The 19,727-nt window shown below is 46.2% G+C and overlaps 1 protein-coding gene across 2 annotated transcripts in view; it reads left to right on the top strand.

The window, feature by feature from the left end:
• The first annotated feature begins 3,433 nt into the window (after positions 1–3,433).
• LOC140719426 (uncharacterized) overlaps positions 3,434–19,727 on the top strand; it is a 40,675-nt gene continuing 24,381 nt past the window's right edge. Inside the window, exon 1 of one of the 2 annotated variants that reach the window (XM_073034081.1) lies at positions 3,434–3,536. In XM_073034081.1, coding sequence (XP_072890182.1) covers positions 3,498–3,536 — 39 coding nt within the window. In that variant the 5' untranslated portion in view covers positions 3,434–3,497. Of the gene's footprint in view, positions 3,537–3,883; positions 3,941–19,727 lie in introns of those variants that run through there. The other variant, XM_073034082.1, reaches the window with a different exon arrangement.

The raw sequence follows: 19,727 nt of genomic DNA on the forward strand, positions 1-19,727 counted from the left end.
TCAAGCTGCACCTACCCCTGCCTTACACTGCAAACACCTAAAACAAGAACCCCAGAGCAGTGGAGTAGTACCGGCCTCCCTCACGGTCCAGTTGCTCTCCCCATACCAGACATCCCACCTCTCCCGGAAGCTCCGGGAGTCTCCCGCGTATTGATAGTGGCTCCCTGACAAATTATGTACAATATCCCGGAAATCGATTTTTTTTGAGAGGGAGCATCCTGATTGGTCTCTCTTCATGCTAAGTAGACCTATCGTTTTTCTCTGGGGGCGGGCTTTACAGTCGACCTCAAAAATAATGACAGTGTTGCTCGCTGCACTGTTTACAACAGTGACTTTTCTAATGCCCACGGTGGGTTAAAATGTAAATGACATGTTGAGGTGAGTTTAACAGGTGTCATTCATTCATTAGCACAGCGAACGTTGTTTAAACTAGCTGGCTAGCTGCTAAGGAGCCACTCTATTGATGTCCTACGTGATGAGGCCAAACTCCCTGTAGACTTGCTTAAAGTTCTAATAGAATAAAAGAATGACTCCATGATAACATAATATAATATAATAAATGTCCTGTATACATACACATTATAATTATAATTATGTAATTATTTATGGTTTTATATTGCTATATTTCTACACTATTCTTGGTTGGTGCGACTGTAACGAAACCCAATTTCCCGGTTGACCAGGGGTGGGGGGATATGGGGTTGCGGGGGGGGGTGTGGTGGGAGTGGTGGTGCTACCTCCCTGAAATGAGTTTTTGCAGGGTTAGATGTCTGCTTTTGTTCTGAATTCTCATGTTTATTGTTGACACGATTTGTTTTTTCCTCTGTCATGGCACATTGGGTGCTTGATGGTCTTTTTTTTCGAACTTTGAATGGGAAGAACATACAGACAGCGGCGGGAATTGAACCTGGGCCACTGGCTCTGTAAAGCACTGCATTGACCACTACACTACTGTCCTTCCTTCTGCTTTTAAAAATTCTTCTTTCTTATCAATCTTCTGTGCGTTTGACGCCTTTCATGACAAATCTGTGCTTGTCAAATCAAGTGATTTTTGTGCATTTTTCAGGTTCAAAGTAAATTTATGCAAAGTACGTATACAACCCTGATTCATTTTTGTGCGGGCATCCACAGTAAATACAGGAACCATGATAGAATCGAGGAAAAGCCATGCCCAACAGGGAGAATAAACAACCAATGTGCAAAAAAAACTCTGCTAATACAGACAGACAGACAGACATACTTTATTGATCCTGAGGGAAATTGGGTTTCGTTACAGTCGCACCAACCAAGAATAGTGTAGAAATATAGCAATATAAAACCATAAATAATTAAATAATAATAAGTTAATTATGCCAAGTGGAAATTAGTCCTGGACCAGCCTATTGGCTCTGGGTGTCTGACACTCCGAGGGAGGAGTTGTAAAGTTTGATGGCCACAGGCAGGAATGACTTCCTATGACGCTCAGTGTTACATCTCGGTGGAATGAGTCTCTGGCTGAATGTACTCCTGTGCCTAACCAGTACATTATGGAGTGGATGGGAGACATTGTCCAAGATAGCATGCAACTTGGACAGCATCCTCTTTTCAGACACCACCGTCAGAGAGTCCAGTTCCACCCCCACAACATCACTGTCCTTACGAATGAGTTTGTTGATTCTGTTGGTGTCTGCTACCCTCAGCCTGCTGCCCCAGCACACAACAGCAAACATGATAGCACTAGCCACCACAACCTCATAGAACATCCTCAGCATCGTCCGGCAGATGTTAAAGGACCTCAGTCTCCTCAGGAAATAGAGACGGCTCTGACCCTTCTTGTAGACAGCCTCAGTGTTCTTTGACCGGTCCAGTTTATTGTCCATTCATATCCCCAGGTATTTGTAATCCTCCACCATGTCCACATTGACCCCTTGGATGGAAACAGGGGTCACATAATACATAATACATAAAAATACATAAAGAAGGAGAAAAAAAGGAAATAATAACAATAATAAAAAAGCAATAATGATTGAGAAAATGAGATGAAGAGTCCTTGAAAGCAAGTCCATAGGTTGTGGGAACATTTCAGTGATGGGGTGAGTGAAGTTATCCCCTCTGGTTCAGGAGCCTAATGATTGAGGGGTAATAACTGTTTCTGAACCCAGTGGTGCAGGTCCTGAGGCTCCTGTACCTCCTTCCTGATGGCAGCAGCAAGAAAAGAGCACGGTCTGCGTAGCATGGGTCCCTGATGATGAATGCCGCTTTCCTACGATAGTGCTATTTGTAGATGTGTTCAGTTTTGGGGAGGGCCTTATCCATGCTGGACTGGGCCGTGTTCACTACTTTTCGTAGGATTTTCTGTTTAAGGGCTTTGGTGTTTCTATACCAGGCTTGACGCGCCCAGTCAATACGCTCTCCAACACACACACACACACACACACACACTCTCTCACACACACACACTCTCTCACACACACACACACACACTCTCACACACACACACACACACACACACACACACTCTCACACACACACACACACACACACACACACACACACACACACACACACACACACACACACACACACACACACACACACACAGTGATTCAGGAACAGCTTCCTCCCCTCTGCCATCCGATTTCTGGATGGACATTGAACCCATGAACACTACCTCAATACCTTTTAAAATTTATTTCTGTTTTTTTTTGCACTATGTATTTGAACTTAGCTATTTAAAATGCATGCATATATACCTTACTGTAATTCATTATTTTCTATATCCATCGTGTATTGCCTTGTACCACAGATAACTAATTTCACAACATATGCCACCTATATGTTGCTGAACTTTTAACAGCTAAACAGTCAACCCACTCATTCCCCTTATCGCCTCTCTGTGCAGAAGAAGCAGACGTATAAACCAATACTTTGTGTACCAAATAATGCAACTGGACCGCTTGACCACGTCCGCGTGCTTTTACCCACCGAGTCGCTGCCACGTGATTGGCTGATTAGATATTTGCATTAAGGAGCCGGCGTACAGGTGTACCTAATAAAGTGGCCACTGAGTGCTCGTAGACTCGCGAGTGTCCGCACGCACAAACGAAAGATATTTTAAAAGCTAGACGATAATTAGTGGAAAAAGCGGTAGGAAGAGCAGTAAATGACAAACAAGCTGCCGATGCTGGAAATGCACCGCAACGCACACAACACTCAGGCGGCGTCTAGGCAACAGAGGTAAAGTGCAGGTAGTAGTGTAAATGGGTGTCAGTCAGTCCAGTGGCTGAAGAGTGTTTTTCTGTCCCTCTGCACAGGATGAGTGAGGTTAGGGCATTGTACAGGGCGCAATGGAAATTCCAACACTGGTTTTTTTTTTCTTCTTCTTCCGCCAGCTGCATTTAGGGGTTTTCTCTTCTTCCTGGAGAGGAAATTTCTATTTATTTTATTTCGGCCCATTTACAGGATGTGGGCACTGTTCGTAGGGGGAGGTCCTGTAGCTGATCGACTCAGTATCGACCATGGTGTTTGGGTGTGGAGTTTCACAGAAACCCGGGCAGGTAAATACGGCAGCTTCCCTTCCTAGCTTTCGTTAGCTTTTTCCAACTCTCTTGCTTAATTGGTAACGCTATCTCTGCCAGCGTTTTAATTGTGCTTACTTTTTTAAAAAAAAGTGAAGACGGAGTTGCCCACTGGGATCTATTTGGGTTCGTAGCTCAGCAATACGCGCTGTTCTAAACACCGGGATAACACGTTCAAACCAGGTTGGGGTCGTGAGCCTGGCCGGATTCTTGGAGTTTGTTTATTTCGCTCGGAGGACATCAACCGGCAAGTTTCACCCCCTTCACAATTAGGAAGTGAGGAGGCGAGTCCTGGCTGCGGCGCATGCGCGCTCGCCCGTGTCATTGTAACAAGTTTGCGGCGAGTTTCGGTCGCCGCTGGACTCTCCGCTCCGGACGCTCGGGTGAGTTCCGTGAGGGGCCGGGCCGGGCCGGACCGGACCGGACCGGCAGCGATCCCACTTTGTCTTTCTGTACCGCTCAAAAGAAGTTTCGGCTGCCTCCTAACCCCTCTTTCTCACCGCCCCACATTCGCGCTCTCCATCTTTTGCCTCTCACCTTCCTCCCCCCCCCCCGCCTTTGGGTGCCCTGGTCTTCCACACCCCCCCCCCGCCTTTGGGTGCCCTGGTCTTCCACCCCCCCTCCCCAGCCTTTGGGTGCCCTGGTCTTCCACCCCCCCCCCCAGCCTTTGGGTGCCCTGGTCTTCCTCTCCCCCCCCCCCCCGCCTTTGGGTGCCCTGGTCTTCCTCCCCCCCCCCCCCCAGCCTTTGGGTGCCCTGGTCTTCCACCCCCCCCCCAGCCTTTGGGTGCCCTGGTCTTCCTCTCCCCCCCCCCCCCGCCTTTGGGTGCCCTGGTCTTCCTCCCCCCCCCCCCAGCCTTTGGGTGCCCTGGTCTTCCTCCCCCCCCCCCCCCGCCTTTGGGTGCCCTGGTCTTCCTCCCCCCCCCCCCCAGCCTTTGGGTGCCCTGGTCTTCCACCCACCCCCCCCCCAGCCTTTGGGTGCCCTGGTCTTCCACCCACCCCCCCCCCAGCCTTTGGGTGCCCTGGTCTTCCACCCACCCCCCCCCCAGCCTTTGGGTGCCCTGGTCTTCCACCCACCCCCCCCCCCCAGCCTTTGGGTGCCCTGGTCTTCCACCCCCCCCCCCCCCCAGCCTTTGGGTGCCCTGGTCTTCCACCTCCCCCCCCCCCCCCCCGCCTTTGGGTGCCCTCGTCTCCATGGTCTTATCAACCCACATAACCTTTCTCTCCCCCCCCCCCCCCCATTACCTTGGCAGGGACAGCATGATAATGGTGCTGTCTGGGGCACTGTTCTGTTTGGCAATCAGTAATGATGGTGGGTAGTGGGTGTACAGGACGGCTCGGTGAGCTACACAACAGTCAGAGCTCCGATTCACATTTAATATCACCAGCATACTTTTGTGGGAGCAGTGCAATACATAATAGAGAAAAAGAAACTGACATGTAGGAGTATATTAATAGTTTAACTAAAATTTAGTGCAAAAACAAATAAGTAGTTGGGTTATATTCATGGGTTCAATGTCCATTCAGGAATCAGATGGCAGAGGGGAAGAGGCTGTTCCTGAATCGCTGAGTGTGTGCCATCAGGCTTCTGTACCTCCTTCCTGATGGTTACAATGAGAAGAGGGCATGTCCTGGGTGAGGGTGGAGGTCCGTAATGTGGAATGCCACCTTCCTGAGGTGCCCCTCCTTAAAGGTGCCCTGGCTACGATGGAGGCTGGAGCCCATGATGGGGCTGAATGAGTTTACAAACTCACTGCAGTTCATTTCTATCCTGAGCAGTAGCCCCACCCCCATACTACCGACCGTGATGGAATGCTGTCCATTGTAAAGCTGTAGGGGTGCGCCGCCGCGAGTGACCGAAATGCTCCCGCGCACGTGGCCTTTGTTGCCGCGCAGCTGGGATTTTATTTTGTACAATGTTTCGTTCAGGTACCACGCGGTTTTCAGGCTGTTTTAAAACATAGTTTCTTGCTTAGAGTGATGGTTGGCCTGCAAGAAGGGGGGGCTTTGGAGGGTATCATGCAGCAGCGCAGGAATTGCGATGTTTTGGTGAAGTTGAATTTGGGGTACTGTGTACAGTTCTGGTCACCTACCTACAGGAAAGGTATTTGAAAGGGTTCGGAGAAAACTTACAAGGACGTTGCTGGGGCTTGACCCGAGTTATAGGGAAACATTGAATAGGTTGGGACATCTCTCACTGTAGCACAAGAGAATGAGGGGGGATTTTATAGAGGAATACAATACTTGAGAGGTATAGGCAGGGTGAATGCTTGCAGGTTTGTGAGACTAGGTTGAAGGGTGAAAGGTGAAATTTTAAGGTACATCTGAGGGGTATCTTAACTCGGGGTGTCTAACAAGCTGCCAGCAGAAGTGGTAGAGGTGAGGTCAATTGTAACAATTGAAGAGAAGTTTGGATAGGTACAAGGATGAGAGGGGAGGGAAGGGCTATGGTCCACCTGTAGGTAGCTAATACTAGGCAGAGGAAGCCCATCAGGAACTAGATGGACTGAAGGGCCTGGTTTAGTGCTGCAGTGCGTTGTGACTCTAACTGTACATAAAAAGATGAAGGTGATCTAGCTGTTGTTGGTAGTGCGATCTCTCAAGTCGGTCAGATGTTGCCCCAAGGGGTCCTCGGAGGCTGATCTGAGATGCACATAATCGGGATTTTGGGGGTGGATTCCCGTAATGGAGTGTGACTCTGGGAGGCTGCTGCAGGGGTAGCCACCTCGACGTGCTGCAGGTTGACAAGTCCAATCGTGTGGTGAAACCATGGATGAGCGAAGAGATTGCACCAAATACCGAAGACGTGTCTTAACCCAGAACTCCTAGAAAGTTTCAAGAATTACGTGTTGGACATGTGCATCCCCTGACTAGAGTAATTGGTTAGCAGACCTTGTTTGCTCGGAGGCTGCAGAGTTGATGAGAAGGCATTGGTTAGACCACAACTGGACCACGGTTTTGGGCCTCAGCTCGTTCCACACTCACACCACCCTCTGAATGAATTTACCCATCGAATTTCCCTTAAATACTTCACATTTCACCCTAAATCTAGTCTCGCCCAACCTCAGTGGAAAAAGCAAACAAGCTTTCACCCTGTCTATACCCCCTGATAATTTTGTATACCTCTATCAAATCTCCCCTCATTTCCCTACTCTTAAGTCTTAATCTTAATCTAGTTACTCTTTCACTTTCTCTGGAGGGAAAGACTGTACGTTCATCTTAACTACATCCCTCATGATTTTAAAAACTGCCCCCTTAAAACTTAATCTTAACAACCTTTTCCTAAAAGTCAGGGGTGGCATGGTAGCATAGCGGTTAGTGTAACACTGTACAGCGCCCGTGTCCCCGGTTCAATTCCTGCTGCAGTCTGTAAGGAGTTTGTACGTTCTCCCTGGCTTTCTGCCAGGTTCTCCAGATTCCTTCATATTCTAATGAAGTACAGATTAGTAGGTTAATTGGTCATGTGGATATAACTGGGTGGAATAGACTTGTTGGGCCAGGAGGCCATGTTACCGTTCTGTATCTCAAAACAATACATAAAATGTATCTGGGCAATTATGTTCTGGCATTGGAGAAGATCAGAGGAGGGTTACAAGAATTTTCCTGGCAATGAAGGGGTTAATGTATTGGGAGTCTTTGAGTCTGTACTCACTGGAGTTTAGAGGAATGGTGGGGATCTCATGGAAGCCCGTCAAATTTTGAAAGGCCTGGATAGAGTGGATGTGAAGGATGTTTCCTATAGTGGGAGAGTCTAGGACCAGAGGGGACAGCCTCAGAATAGAAGGACGTCCCTTTAGAACAGAGATGAGGAGGAATTTCTTTAGCCAGAGGGTAGTGAAGCTGTGGAGGCCAAGTCATTGGGTATATTTAAAGCAGCAGTTGATCGGTTCTTAATTAGTAAGCACATCATAGACGAATGGGGTTGAGAGGGTAAATAAATCAGTCATAATCAAGTAGAGTAGATTTGATGGGCCAAATGGCCTAATTTTCTCCTGTGTCTTCTGGCCAAAGTGCAAGGTTCACCAAGAAGATTTAACTAGAATGTTGCCAGGGCTCGAGGGTCTGAGAACTAGAGCAGGCTGGGACTTTATTCCTTGGAGTGTAGGAGATTGAGGAGTAGCGTTGAGCATATTATCATGAGGTGTGTCTATAGCAGTTTTTTTAAATCATGAGGGATGTAGATAAGATGAGCGTACAGTCTTTCCCTCCAGAGAGAGTGAAACAGTAACTAGAGGTACACACACACAATGCTGGAGGAACTCTGCAGGTCAGGCAGCAGCCGTGGAAATGAATAAACAGGTGACGTTTTGGGCCGAGATACTTCTTGAGGGCTGGAAAGGAAGAGGGAGGAATATAAAAGTTGGTGAGGGGAGGGAGGACAGCTAGAAAGTGATAGATGAAGCTGGGTGGATGGGAAAGGTCAAGGACTGGAGAAGGGAAATCTGATAGAGGAGAGAGGAAAGGAGGAGAGGACCCAAGGGGAACTGATAGCCAGGTGAGGATGGGTAAAAGGCCAGAATGGGGAATAGAGAAGGGGAGGCAAATTGTTTTGACAAGGAGGTGGTCAATATTCATGGCATCATGTTGGAGGCTACATTAACAGAATCCAAGGTGTTGGTCCTCTACCCTGAGGGTGGCCTCATCTTTACACAAGAGGAGGCCGTTGACTGACATGTCGGAACAGGAATTGTAATAAAATATTTGGCCACCATAAAGTCCCGCTTTTGGCAGATTGAGTGGAGGTGTTCAACTCCACTTGAAGGTGGTTCTGTCTTCTGTAGAGGAGGGTGTAGGTTTAAGGTGACGGGGAAAGATTTAAAAGGGGAATCTTCATGCAGAGGATGGTGGACACCTGGAACAGGCTGCCAGTGCATGTGGTTGTGGTTTAAGCACTTACAGTAACAACGTTTAATAGACATCGTACATCGAGGTGGTGGTTGTCCATTGTGTCCGACAATGACAGGAAACCTGTGCGGGAGAGTTTTTAAAGTGGAAAAGCCCTTGCACTGGAGCAGTTCCCACCCCTCTCGACCTCAGAAGTCCGGGTCTAGTGGTACAAACAAGCGTCACAAACTTGGGTCATCCTTGTTTGCGGTGGATGACCACGACGTCTTCTGTGCCTTGTCGTGCCCTCCACTCCCCATGGAGCGCTGTAGAACCGCCTTCCTGGCCTTTGGAACTCGTCTGCCCAGTCCCCCCAGAGCTGACGTCGCGTGCTGGGACAAGCATGGCCCTAATTCACTGGGGTATAATGCTGCCGGATGCCCTCATCTGGTTAATAGGTGTGACCACCATCACTTGCAAAGAGCTACTTGGAGATGCAAGCGAGAGCTGAGTGTCCGGTGGGGACCAAAGGTGAGTGAGCTGCCCTGGAATGGGCACGACAAACCCTTTTACCAGGGGTGTCGCCCCTCCCGTGACATCCTATACACCCCTCTGGACAGGTATGTGAATAGGAATGGAGGGATATGGGTCGAGCTTAGATGCCATCTTGATCAGCAGAACAAGTTGGGCCGAAGTATGAGTATAGTCAACAGTGTAGAGACAGCACAAAGTAATGGAAATGGAAAACTGTAAAACAAAAACCAAGTCCTGGAAGGTCTCCGATTAGACGGTGACTGGAGAGAGAAAAATTTAATGTTTAAGTGTGCTTCATCAGAACTAGGGAGACAAACTTGTCGTAGGGTTTGGAGGCTTGCGTGCCTCAACGACCCAGAGAGCTATGTTGGCTGGAGTCAGGGCTTTATGCTTTGGCTCTTGGTAGGGTCACCCATGCCAAACAGGTCAAAGGGGAGAGGCCAGACTAAGAATAGTCCTCCATGTTGGGGGGGGGGGGGGTTCAGCTCGGGGCTGGACAAAAAAATCTGTTACAGAAGCAGCAATGAAGAATCCTTCTACAGCTGAGTGCGACGGTATTCCTGAATCTCCACCTGGGACCCGTGTGACTGACAGAAATCTGAAAGGAAAACCACTGAACACCACCAGAGATGGAGGACTTTCATTGCTTCCCTCCCTGCCACTAGGCAGCAAGAAGATAAACACTAGTTTAACTCTGGAGGGGTTAATGGGAATCTAAGAAGAATAAAGTGAGACAAATGGAGGACTCGTGGATGGTCAGCATAGCCACAGGAACAGAATTAGCCCATGTGGTCCATCGAGTCTGCTCCGCCATTCCATCATGGCTGATTTATCATCCCTCTCAACCCCATTCTCCTGCTTTCTGTAACCTTTGGCAGCCTGATTAATCAATAACCTAGCAACCCCTGCTTGAAATAAACTCGCTGACTCGGCTGGCACAGCTGTTTGTGGTAATAAATTCCACAGGTTTACCATCCTTGGGTTGAAGAAATTCCTCCTCATCTCTGTTGTACTCTGAGGCTGTGCCCTCTGCTCCTAGATTCTCCCTCTCCAGATTTGTGCGGAGCAGATCTAGTTCCCAGTGAGGGCCGTGATGTTCCTTTATTGGAGCGCTGGGGATTCTCACAGTCCGTGCAGCTCATGGGTGTGGCTCGGAAAGCTCAAGACATCATAGTTTCAAAGTTCAAAGTAAAGTCATCGAAGTGCGTATATGTCACCAGCTACTACTCTGGGATTCACTTCCTTGCAGGCATTCATAGTGGAGCAAAGAAATACAAAAAAACCAACAGAAAGCTGCACTATCAGTAGCAACCAATGTGCTTGTCATTTTATTGACAAACTGCAAATTCAAAAAATAATAATAATTAATAAGTAATACCAAGAACGTGAGTTGTAGAGTCCTTGAAAGTGAGTCCATAGGTTGTGTTGAGGTGAGTGAAATTATACGCAGTGGTTCGGAAGTCTGATGGTTAAAGGGTAATTACTGTTCCTGAAGCTGGTGGTGTGGGAACTGAGGTTCCTGTACCTCCTTCCGCATGGCAGCAGTGAGAAGAGAGCCTGACCTGGGTGGTGGTGGGGGGGGGGTGGAGAGGGTTCTTGATGACCTCTCTGCCATGATGCGCTTCTGCCGTTAAGGAGAGAAGCTTCATGCACTGAGACTTTCCTTCCCCTTCTGGAACAGGGTTGTGCTGCCGTGGACGAAAATGCACGAGGCTTGAGGAAAAATAATGGTGTCTGCCAAATCTTTTGTTTCGCGAGTTAAAGTAGAACACGGATAGTCCGGCAACCATGAGACTTTGGTGACAGTCGAGCAGACGTTCCAGACTGTTGAATGTTGCCCAAACACAGTACTTCTGTTATACATGTTACTTGGTAGCGGTGTTCCCCAGGTTATTGCAGGGTCCCAGTCTCGGAGGAAGTTAGTAACTGGAGTGAATCAGAATAGTGCAAGGTCACGGGAAGAGCGGCCGCCGACCCAGTGAGTGAATCTGCTCAGCACTCCAGCTCTGCTGGGCTCCACTCCGCTTGCTGCAGCTCGGAGGGAGCTTGCAGAGAGGAGGCACGCGGAAATGCCTCATTTCCCACCCGGCAGAAGCCGGCAGATTCGCTCCCATCCTGCCCAGATGCTTGTTCGATCAGGGTGTATAGAAGGTCAGGTGTGGGTAACCCAGGGAATGCCTGCAACAACTAAGCAGGAAATTTTTACATGGCCTGAAAACTGCGCAGCACTTTAAATGTCTTTTTAATATCCGTACTTTGAATATTTAGAATGATAACTGAAAAAACTTTTCAATTTATCTATCAATTGAAGGGTATAATGAATAGAGTACAACAAAGATCTTTTCGCCTTTCATAAACCTTTTCTAGCTGCGTCCAATCCCAGCTGCGCAGCAACGAAGCCTATGTGCGCGGGAGCATTGCGGTTACTGCGCGGTCGTGCACCTGTAGTAGAGTTCCCTGATAGACTGGGTGAGTTTAAAGGCAGCAAGACGCTCTGCAGCACGGGTGCAGCCAGAAAGCTACCCGTGGGTCCAGCTGTCTGTCCCGTGATGAGTGAGTCAGATGCCAGCCCGTTGGGGAATCCCCGAAAACTTGCAGATAGGTTTCTAGGAGCTTTGCCATGTTGAGCAGTAAGTAGTTTCTACGAGGCTGATTCACCTTGTTGAGCAAGTTCTGAGCTGGATGCCTGGAGGGAGGGTGTTACAATGTGAAAGCTGGTTCGAAGTTCTGAGATTCCTATGAGTATTGTTGACTTGGGCATGAACGTAATAAAGTTACGTCATTACGGCTGGTTCTCCGTCATATCCAACAATGTCAGGAGACCTGCGCGGGAGAATTTTTAAAGTGGGAAAACCCATTGCACTGGGACAGTTCAACTCTCTTGACCTTGGAAGTCCGGGTCCTGTGGTACGAGTAGTCATCACAAACTGGGATCTTCCTTGGTGCAGTGGAAGACCATGACTACTTCTGTGCCTCGACCATCATTAAGGACCTCCACCACCCAGGACATGCCCTCTTCTCATTGTTGCCGTCAGATAGGAGGTGAAAGAGCCTAAAGCAGGGGTTCCCAACCTGGGGTGCCCACACCCCCAGGGGGTGCGAGATGGAATTTCAGGGGGTGCGACAAAGAGTGGCTTGTGTGCTTGAGTGGCGAGTCACGAGTCATCACTCAGCCAGCTGCCAGTGTGCCTTGAGAAGTGGTAGTAACGTTTGTCCCACGCACGCTCCAATCTCCCACTGCCCGAGTCGAGAGAGATGTAAACTCACTCCAGTCTCCCGCTGCCCGAGTCAGCGTTGAGGATTCTCATCAGTGTTGCCTGGGAAGTTACACCTCAGAGTCGAGGAGTCTCATCGGTGTTAGCTAGAAGGTTACATCTCAGAGTTAAAAATCGTCTCATAATGCCAAAGTCTTTATATATCCCAAATCAACCATCAAGTTACGACTTCGCGTTAAAACCAAACCCGCAGACAGTAGGTAAATTATTCAATTATAAAAATTTTAAAAAGCTACATTTTGATAAAAGCAGCTGATGTCATTCATTCGTATTTGTCTCAATGCATTAAAGAAGTTTTTGAATTTCAAAGGTTTTTTGCTTAAAAGGTGTTTTCTTGAATTGTTGATCATTTTGAATTGTGTTCGTTGAGGAGGTATCATGGTTAGCACCGAGGATTTTGAATCGTGTGATGGGAGTTCATATCTCTGGTAATCATCGGAAATAGGTGTGTAAATTCAATAGAGAGTAGCCTAATAATTCACGTCACGTCCCCGTAGCATTTCCACCTGACGATTTATCTTGACTTAACCGCAGATAATATCGTAATATAATATTTGAAAGCGTATTTCTCACGATACTTTGCTATAGGCGTGTCTGGTTGAGTAAAGCGGTCATCCCTGACTTGGTCAGATAGTTTTTCTCATATTAGCTCATATTTTTCCCTTCATTAACCATTTATCATGTTAAAAAGAAGGAAATGGAATGATGACCATGTGTACTTTGGTTTCACATGCACAACAGGAAATGATGGCTTGCAAAAACCCCAGTGCATTCTTTGTAGTGTTGTGTTTTCCAACTCAAATCTGAAGCCATCCAAGCTTCAAGAGCACTTCAAGAACAAGCATGGAGGAGCTGATGTTGAAGGACATGATGCTGGGTCATTGAAAATCAAAAGAGCTCGTTTTGATTCACAAGGAACTCATCCAAAATTAGGTTTTGTTTCTGTTGAAAAATCACTACTACTTACTTCATACCAAGTGGCATATAAAGTGGCCAAATCCAAGAAGCCCCATACAATTGCAGAAGATCTCATCAAGCCATGTGCACTGGATATGGCAACAATTATCCTGGGCAAAGAAGCAAGAAAAAAATTTGAACAGGTGCCCCTATCAAATGTCATTCACAACCGAATCGGTGATTTGAGTGAAGATATTTTGGACCAATCATCTCAGATGTCAGAGCAAGTCCTCTTAAAATCTCTATTCAGTTGGATGAGTCAACTGATGTCTCCAGTTGTAGTCAACTCATCACATTAGTGAGGTACGTCAATGATGGTGCTGTGAAGGAAGATTTCCTGTTTTGTAAAGATCTGTAAACAAACACAACTGCAAAGGATGTGATGCAGCTGGTGAAAGACGTCTTTGCCAAACATGATTTAGATATCAAAGTCATTGGTTCTGTGTTCACTGACAGGGCACCTGCAATGCTTGGAAAGAAAACTGGCTTTTCTGCATTGGTGAAAAAGGAGATTCCAGACTTGCAAGTTACCCATTGTTTTCTTCATCGGCATGCTTTGGCATCAAAAACATTGCCTCCAAATTTGAAGAAAGTCGTTGATACTTGTGTGAAGATCATCAACTGGATCGGGGGCGTGCTTTGAACCATCGCATCTTCAAATCATTTTGTGAGGATCTGAGAAGTGAGCATTCAGTTTTGCTTTTCCACACAGAAGTCCGTTGGTTGTCACGAGGACAAGCTTTAACCCGCTTATTTGAACTGCGGGAAGAAATCAAAGTTTTACTGGGGGAGCGTGAATGTGATCTGGATGGGGCAATGGAATCACAGGAATTCGCCCAAATGCTGGCTTACTTAGCTGACATTTTCACTCGTATGAATGACCTGAGTGTTTCTTTTCGAGGAAAGGGATAAACATATTGAAGGCTTGTGAAAAGTTGAATGCCTTCAAAGAAAAGTTACGTCTTTGGCGTCGAAGGATGGAAAGAGGCAGTCTCTCAAATTTTCCTTCACTAGAAGAGATGGTTGATGATGCTGGATCCATAACTCCTGTTGTGCGTGAAGAAATTGTGGCTCATTTGGAAATGCTGTCAGAATTGTTTGATGGATATTTTGCTGCTGGAGACCTGAAGATTTCAGGAGAATGGATCATGAATCCATATTCCTACAATTTGGAGAAAATGTCAGATGATGAGCTGAAGGAAGATCTTATTGATTTGTGGACAAATCGAGCTCTTGAAATGCAATTTGAAAGCAAGACTTTGGAGGAGTTTTGGTGTGCAGCACTGGATAGGTTCCCAAGACTTGGTGGAAAAGCACTCCGTGTCCTCATTCCATTTGCAACAACATACTTGCGTGAATCTGGATTCAGTTCTCTTTTGTCAAGACAAAATCTAGAAATCGCCTGAATCCACAGGCAGACCTGCGGATCACAGTCAGCAAGGAAGTTCCCCATTTTGACAAAATCATGAATGAGAAGCAGGAGCAAAGAAGTCATTGAATTTTATGTTCACAATTGGGATTGATTTTAACTGTTTACAATTTTTTCTGAATAAATTCAAATCTAATTGCTCAGTTTATATTTGCATTTTATGTACTGAGTTAAAAGCTTATATTTTTAAGTTCAATTTGTTCGCCCGCAGTATTGTGTGGTTCAATTTGTGGTTCAAAAATTAGAAATTAGACTTCATCTTCAAATGTGTTATTACTTTTGTAAGGGGTGCGAACATTAATCAAACATTTCCTAGGGGTGTGGGGCATAGAAAAGGAACACGCGCGTTGATTCAGGAACAGCTTCTTTCCCACTACCAACCGATTTCTAAATGGACATTGAACCCATGAACACTACCTCACTACTTATTTCTATTTTGCACTAATTTTAAATTAACTATTTAATGTACATATAGTAATACAGATTTTTTTCTGTATTATCATATGTTGGGAAATGTATGATGATGCATTTTGGTGAAAGGAACAATAGTTCGGACTATTATCTAAACGGGGAGAAGGTTCAAACATCGGAGGTGCAGAGGGACTTGGGAGTCCTCGTGCAAGTTTCCCAAAAGCTTAGTTTACAGGTTGAGTCTGTTGTAAAGAAGGCAAATGCAGTGTTGGCATTTATTTCAAGGGGAATCGAATACAAAAGCAAGGAGATAATGCTGAACCTTTATAAGACACTAGTCGGGCCGCACGGAGTATTGTCAACTCTCCACATCTCAGAAAGGATGTGTCCTCATTGGACAGAGTCCAGAGAAAGTTCACAAGGATGGTTCTGGGAATGAAGGGGTTAACATACGAGGAGCAGTTGGCAGCTTTGGGCCTGTACTCTCTGGAATTTAGAAGAATCCATGGGGATCAATGAAGCCCACCGAGTGTTGAACGGACTAGATAGGGTGGCTGTGGAGAGGATGTTCCCTATGGTGGGGGTATCCAGATCTAGGGGGCACAGCCTCAAAACTGAGGGGCAACCTTTTAGAACAGAGGTAAAGAGTTTTTTTTAGCCAAAGAGTGGTGTGTCTGAGGAATGCTCTGCCAGACTGTGGTGGGTATACTTAAGGCGGAAGTTGATCGTTTCCGATCGGTCAAGGCATCAAAGGATATGGCGAAAAGGCAGATGTATGGGATTGAGTGGGATCCGAGATCAGCCATGATGGAATGGCAGAACAGACTCAGTGGGCTGAATGGCCTAACTTTGATCCTGTGTCATATGATCTTATGTTTCAGAGTCAGATTCAGATTATTTCATTGTGTTTATTATCACTAACCGATTATGAAGTGAAATTTCTGTGAAGTCCTGAAGAAATGCCTCTGCCTGAAACATCGACTTTATTCCTCTCCATAGATGCTGCCTGACCTGCTGAGTTCCTCCAGCATTTTGTGTGTGTATATTGCTCTGGATTTCCAGCACCCACCTGCCGAATCTCTGGTGTTTTTGAAGTGAAACTTGTTGTTTTGTGGCAGCAACACAGTTAGACACATGAGGGGCACTCAGTCTCTTGTGGATGATAGAAAAATGGAGGGCTATGTACGAGGGAAGGGCTAGATTGATCTTGGAGGAGGTTGAAGGTCAGATCGGGTGGGAGGGAGGCAGGAGGCTTTGGGGCTCTTCTGATTTTTTTTTTGTCATTCATCATTTGGAGGTTTTCTCTTTTTGAGGATGTCTGCAGGGAGTAAGAATTTCAGGTTCTATACTATATATATTCTCTGATATTAAATGGAGCCATTGAACCGTTAAACGCCGTGGGTTGAAAGCCCTGTACTATGCTGTAGTGTTCTATGCATGTCCCTCATTACAGAAAGGGAGCAGTCCTTCAGGCCTACTGAGCCTGTGCCAGCCTATCGAGTGCACCATCCTACATTGAGTGCTCTTCTTCATTCGACTCTTCCCAGTCCTCCTCCAGGACTGGAAGGGGAAGAGGGAAGAAGCCAGAATAAAAAGGTGGTAGGAAAGCAAGATGACAAGTGATAGGCACATGGTGGAAGAGCTGGAGAGAGAGAGACATTCTACACACAAATCGGGTTAAAATTTACTTGATAACCTCATGAACTTTCCATTTTTTTTAATAAATGGATCAAAACTAGATGTGTTCATGTTAAATGAAGAAATAATACAAAAATATCTTGAATGTTCTGTGTTTTATACAGAGAATTTTAAAATGTATACTTCGGAATGAAGAGGGGGGAAACTTGAGATGGAGTTACATCATAAACTTACTGAGTTGGGACCTGCACTGGAAGCAATGTGTAATGGGCGTCATGGTAACATGACACTATTACAGATCGGGGCATTGGAGTACAGAGTTCAGTCCTGGTTTTGTATGTCCTCCCTGTAGAATGTGTGGGTTTCTTCCAGGTCCTCCACGTTCCAAAGACCACAAGATACAGAGGCAGAATCGGACCATTTGGCCCATCGAGTCTGCTCCGCCATTTCATCATGACTGATTCGTTTTCCCTCTCAGCCCCATTCTCCTGCCTCCTCCCCGTATCCCTTCATGCTCTGATGAGAATCTTATCAACCTCTGCCTTAAATGTACTGAATGACTTGGCCTCCACGGCCACCTGTGGCAACAAAATCCACAGGTTCACCACTCCTTGGCTAAAGAAATTCCTGCTCCTCTCCTTTCTAAATGGGCGTTCCTTTATTCTGAGGCTGTGCCCTCTGGTCCTAGACGCCCCACCACAGAAAACATCCACTCTATTGAGGACTTACAACATTTGATAGGCTTCAATGAAATCTGCCACCACCCCCCCCCCCCCCCCCATTCCACCCTGCTCATTCTTCTAATTCCAGTGAGTACAGGCCCAGAGCCAGCAATATGTCCTCATCTGGTAACCCTTTCATTCCTGGAATCATTTGGTGAACCTCCTTTGAACTCTCTTCAATGTCAGCACAACCTTTCTTAGATACTGGGCCCAAAACTACTCACAATCTTCCAAGTGAGGCCTTATCAGTGCCTGATAAAGCCTCAGCATTACCCCGTTGCTTATACCAATTCTCCTTTGTCTGTGCTACTTCCAACAGCTTTGTCAGGCAAAATTGAGGAAACCCATGCTGACCTTGGCCAACTTTACCATGTGCCTCCAAGTACTCAAAACCACATTCTTAACAATCGACTCCCTACATCTTCCCGACTACTGAAGTCAGACTAACTGGCCTACAATTTCCTTCCTTCTGCCTCTCTCCCTTGTAGAGTGGAGTGACATTTTAAATTTTCCAGTTCTCCGGAACCATGCCAGGATCCATTGATCCTTGAAAGATCGTTACCAACGCCTCCACAATCTCTTCAGCCGCCTCTCTCAGAACCCTGGGGTGTGGGCAATCTGGTTCAAGTGACTTATCTACTTCCAGACCTTTCAGTTTACCAAGCACCTTGTCCTTACAATGGCAACTTTGCTCACTTTTACCACCTGATGCTTTTGAACTTCTGGCACATCGCTAGTGTCATCTACAGTGAATTCTGATGCAAAATACTTATTCACTTCATCTGCCATTTTGTTGTCCCCCATTACTCGCTCTGCAGCATCATTTTCGAGTGGTCCAGTATCTACTCTCGCCTCTCCTTTACTCTTTAAATATCTGAAGAAACTTTTGGTATCCTCTCTAATATTTTTGGCTAGCTTGCCTTCGTATTCCATCTTTTCCCTCTTTGTGACTTTTGTAGTTGCTTTCTGTTTTTAAAAGCTTTACAATCCTCGAACTTCCCACTAGTTTTTTTTTCTCTATTATATGCCCTCTTTGTTCCCATATAACAATTACAGCACGGAAACAGGCCATCTCGGCCCTTCTAGTCCATGCCGAACGCTTATTCTCACCTAGTCCCACCGACCTGCACTCAGCCCATAACCCTCCACTCCTTTCCTGTCCATATACCTATCCAATTTTGCTTTAAATGACAATACCGAACCTGCCTCTACCACTTCTACTGGAAGCTCGTTCCACACAGCTACCACTCTCTGAGTAAAGAAATTCCCCCTCATGTTACCCTTAAACTTTTGCCCCCTAACTCTCAACTCATGTCCTCTTGTTTGAATCTCCCCTACTCTCAATGGAAAAAGCCTAACCACATCAACTCTATCTATCCCCCTCATCATTTTAAATACCTCTATCAAGTCCCCCCTCAACCTTCTATGCTCCAAAGAATAAAGACCTAACTTGTTCAACCTTTCCCTGTAACTTAGGTGCTGAAACCCAGGTAACATTCTAGTAAATCTCCTCTGTACTCTATTTTGTTGACATCTTTCCTATAATTCGGTGACCAGAACTGTACACAATACTCCAAATTCGGCCTTACCAATGCCTTGTACAATGTTAACATTACATCCCAACTCCTATACTCAATGCTCTGATTTATAAAGGCCAGCATACCGAAAGCTTTCTGCACCATCCTATCCGCATGAGATTCCACCTTCGGGGAACTATGCACCACGTTGGCTTTGACTTCTCGTCAGTCTCATTTGCATCATGCTGCCTTCAGAATACTACTTCAGTGCTGCACCTTCCAAATTGTTCCCAGAAATTACTGCTCTGCCCTCATCTCTGCTGGTGTCTCTTTCTGCTTGACATACCAGTTAAGTTCATTTGTCATCGTAAATTGTCCTGTGATTAGGTTAAGATTAAATTGGAGGTTCACTGGGCAGTGCGGCTCAAAGGGTTGTAAGGGCCTATTCTGCATTGCACCTGTAAGTAAATAAGGTGGTTGTTAAGGACAGAATGGCAAGTTAGTAGCCTTTATAATAGGTAATAGTGTTAACTTCCCTCTTCCAAGAAGACCACAACCTTGTTGGATCTGGAGGCTTGCGTGCCTCAGTTGTTACTTCCCTGTTCTAAGGTTGGCGTTGCATTTTGTAGTATGTCATGCAGGACAGTTGCAGCCATTCATGGGCAAAAGTGATAATTACGGTTAGTTAACTGAAATGATTTTTAAAAGGTGTCATTATTGGGAATAGTTGCCATAGTGATGTTAAATTTAGCTCCTGAGGTTTGTAATTGAGGGAACTGAAGAAATGAATGACTTTGGTTTACATTTAAGAAATGTCTACCTCTGTGAAGGAGCACCCCCATGGCCACTCTATTAGGTGCACCCAC

Source organism: Hemitrygon akajei, chromosome 31, assembly GCF_048418815.1.
Source record: "Hemitrygon akajei chromosome 31, sHemAka1.3, whole genome shotgun sequence".
In the NCBI taxonomy this organism is placed as follows: Eukaryota; Metazoa; Chordata; class Chondrichthyes; order Myliobatiformes; family Dasyatidae; genus Hemitrygon; species Hemitrygon akajei.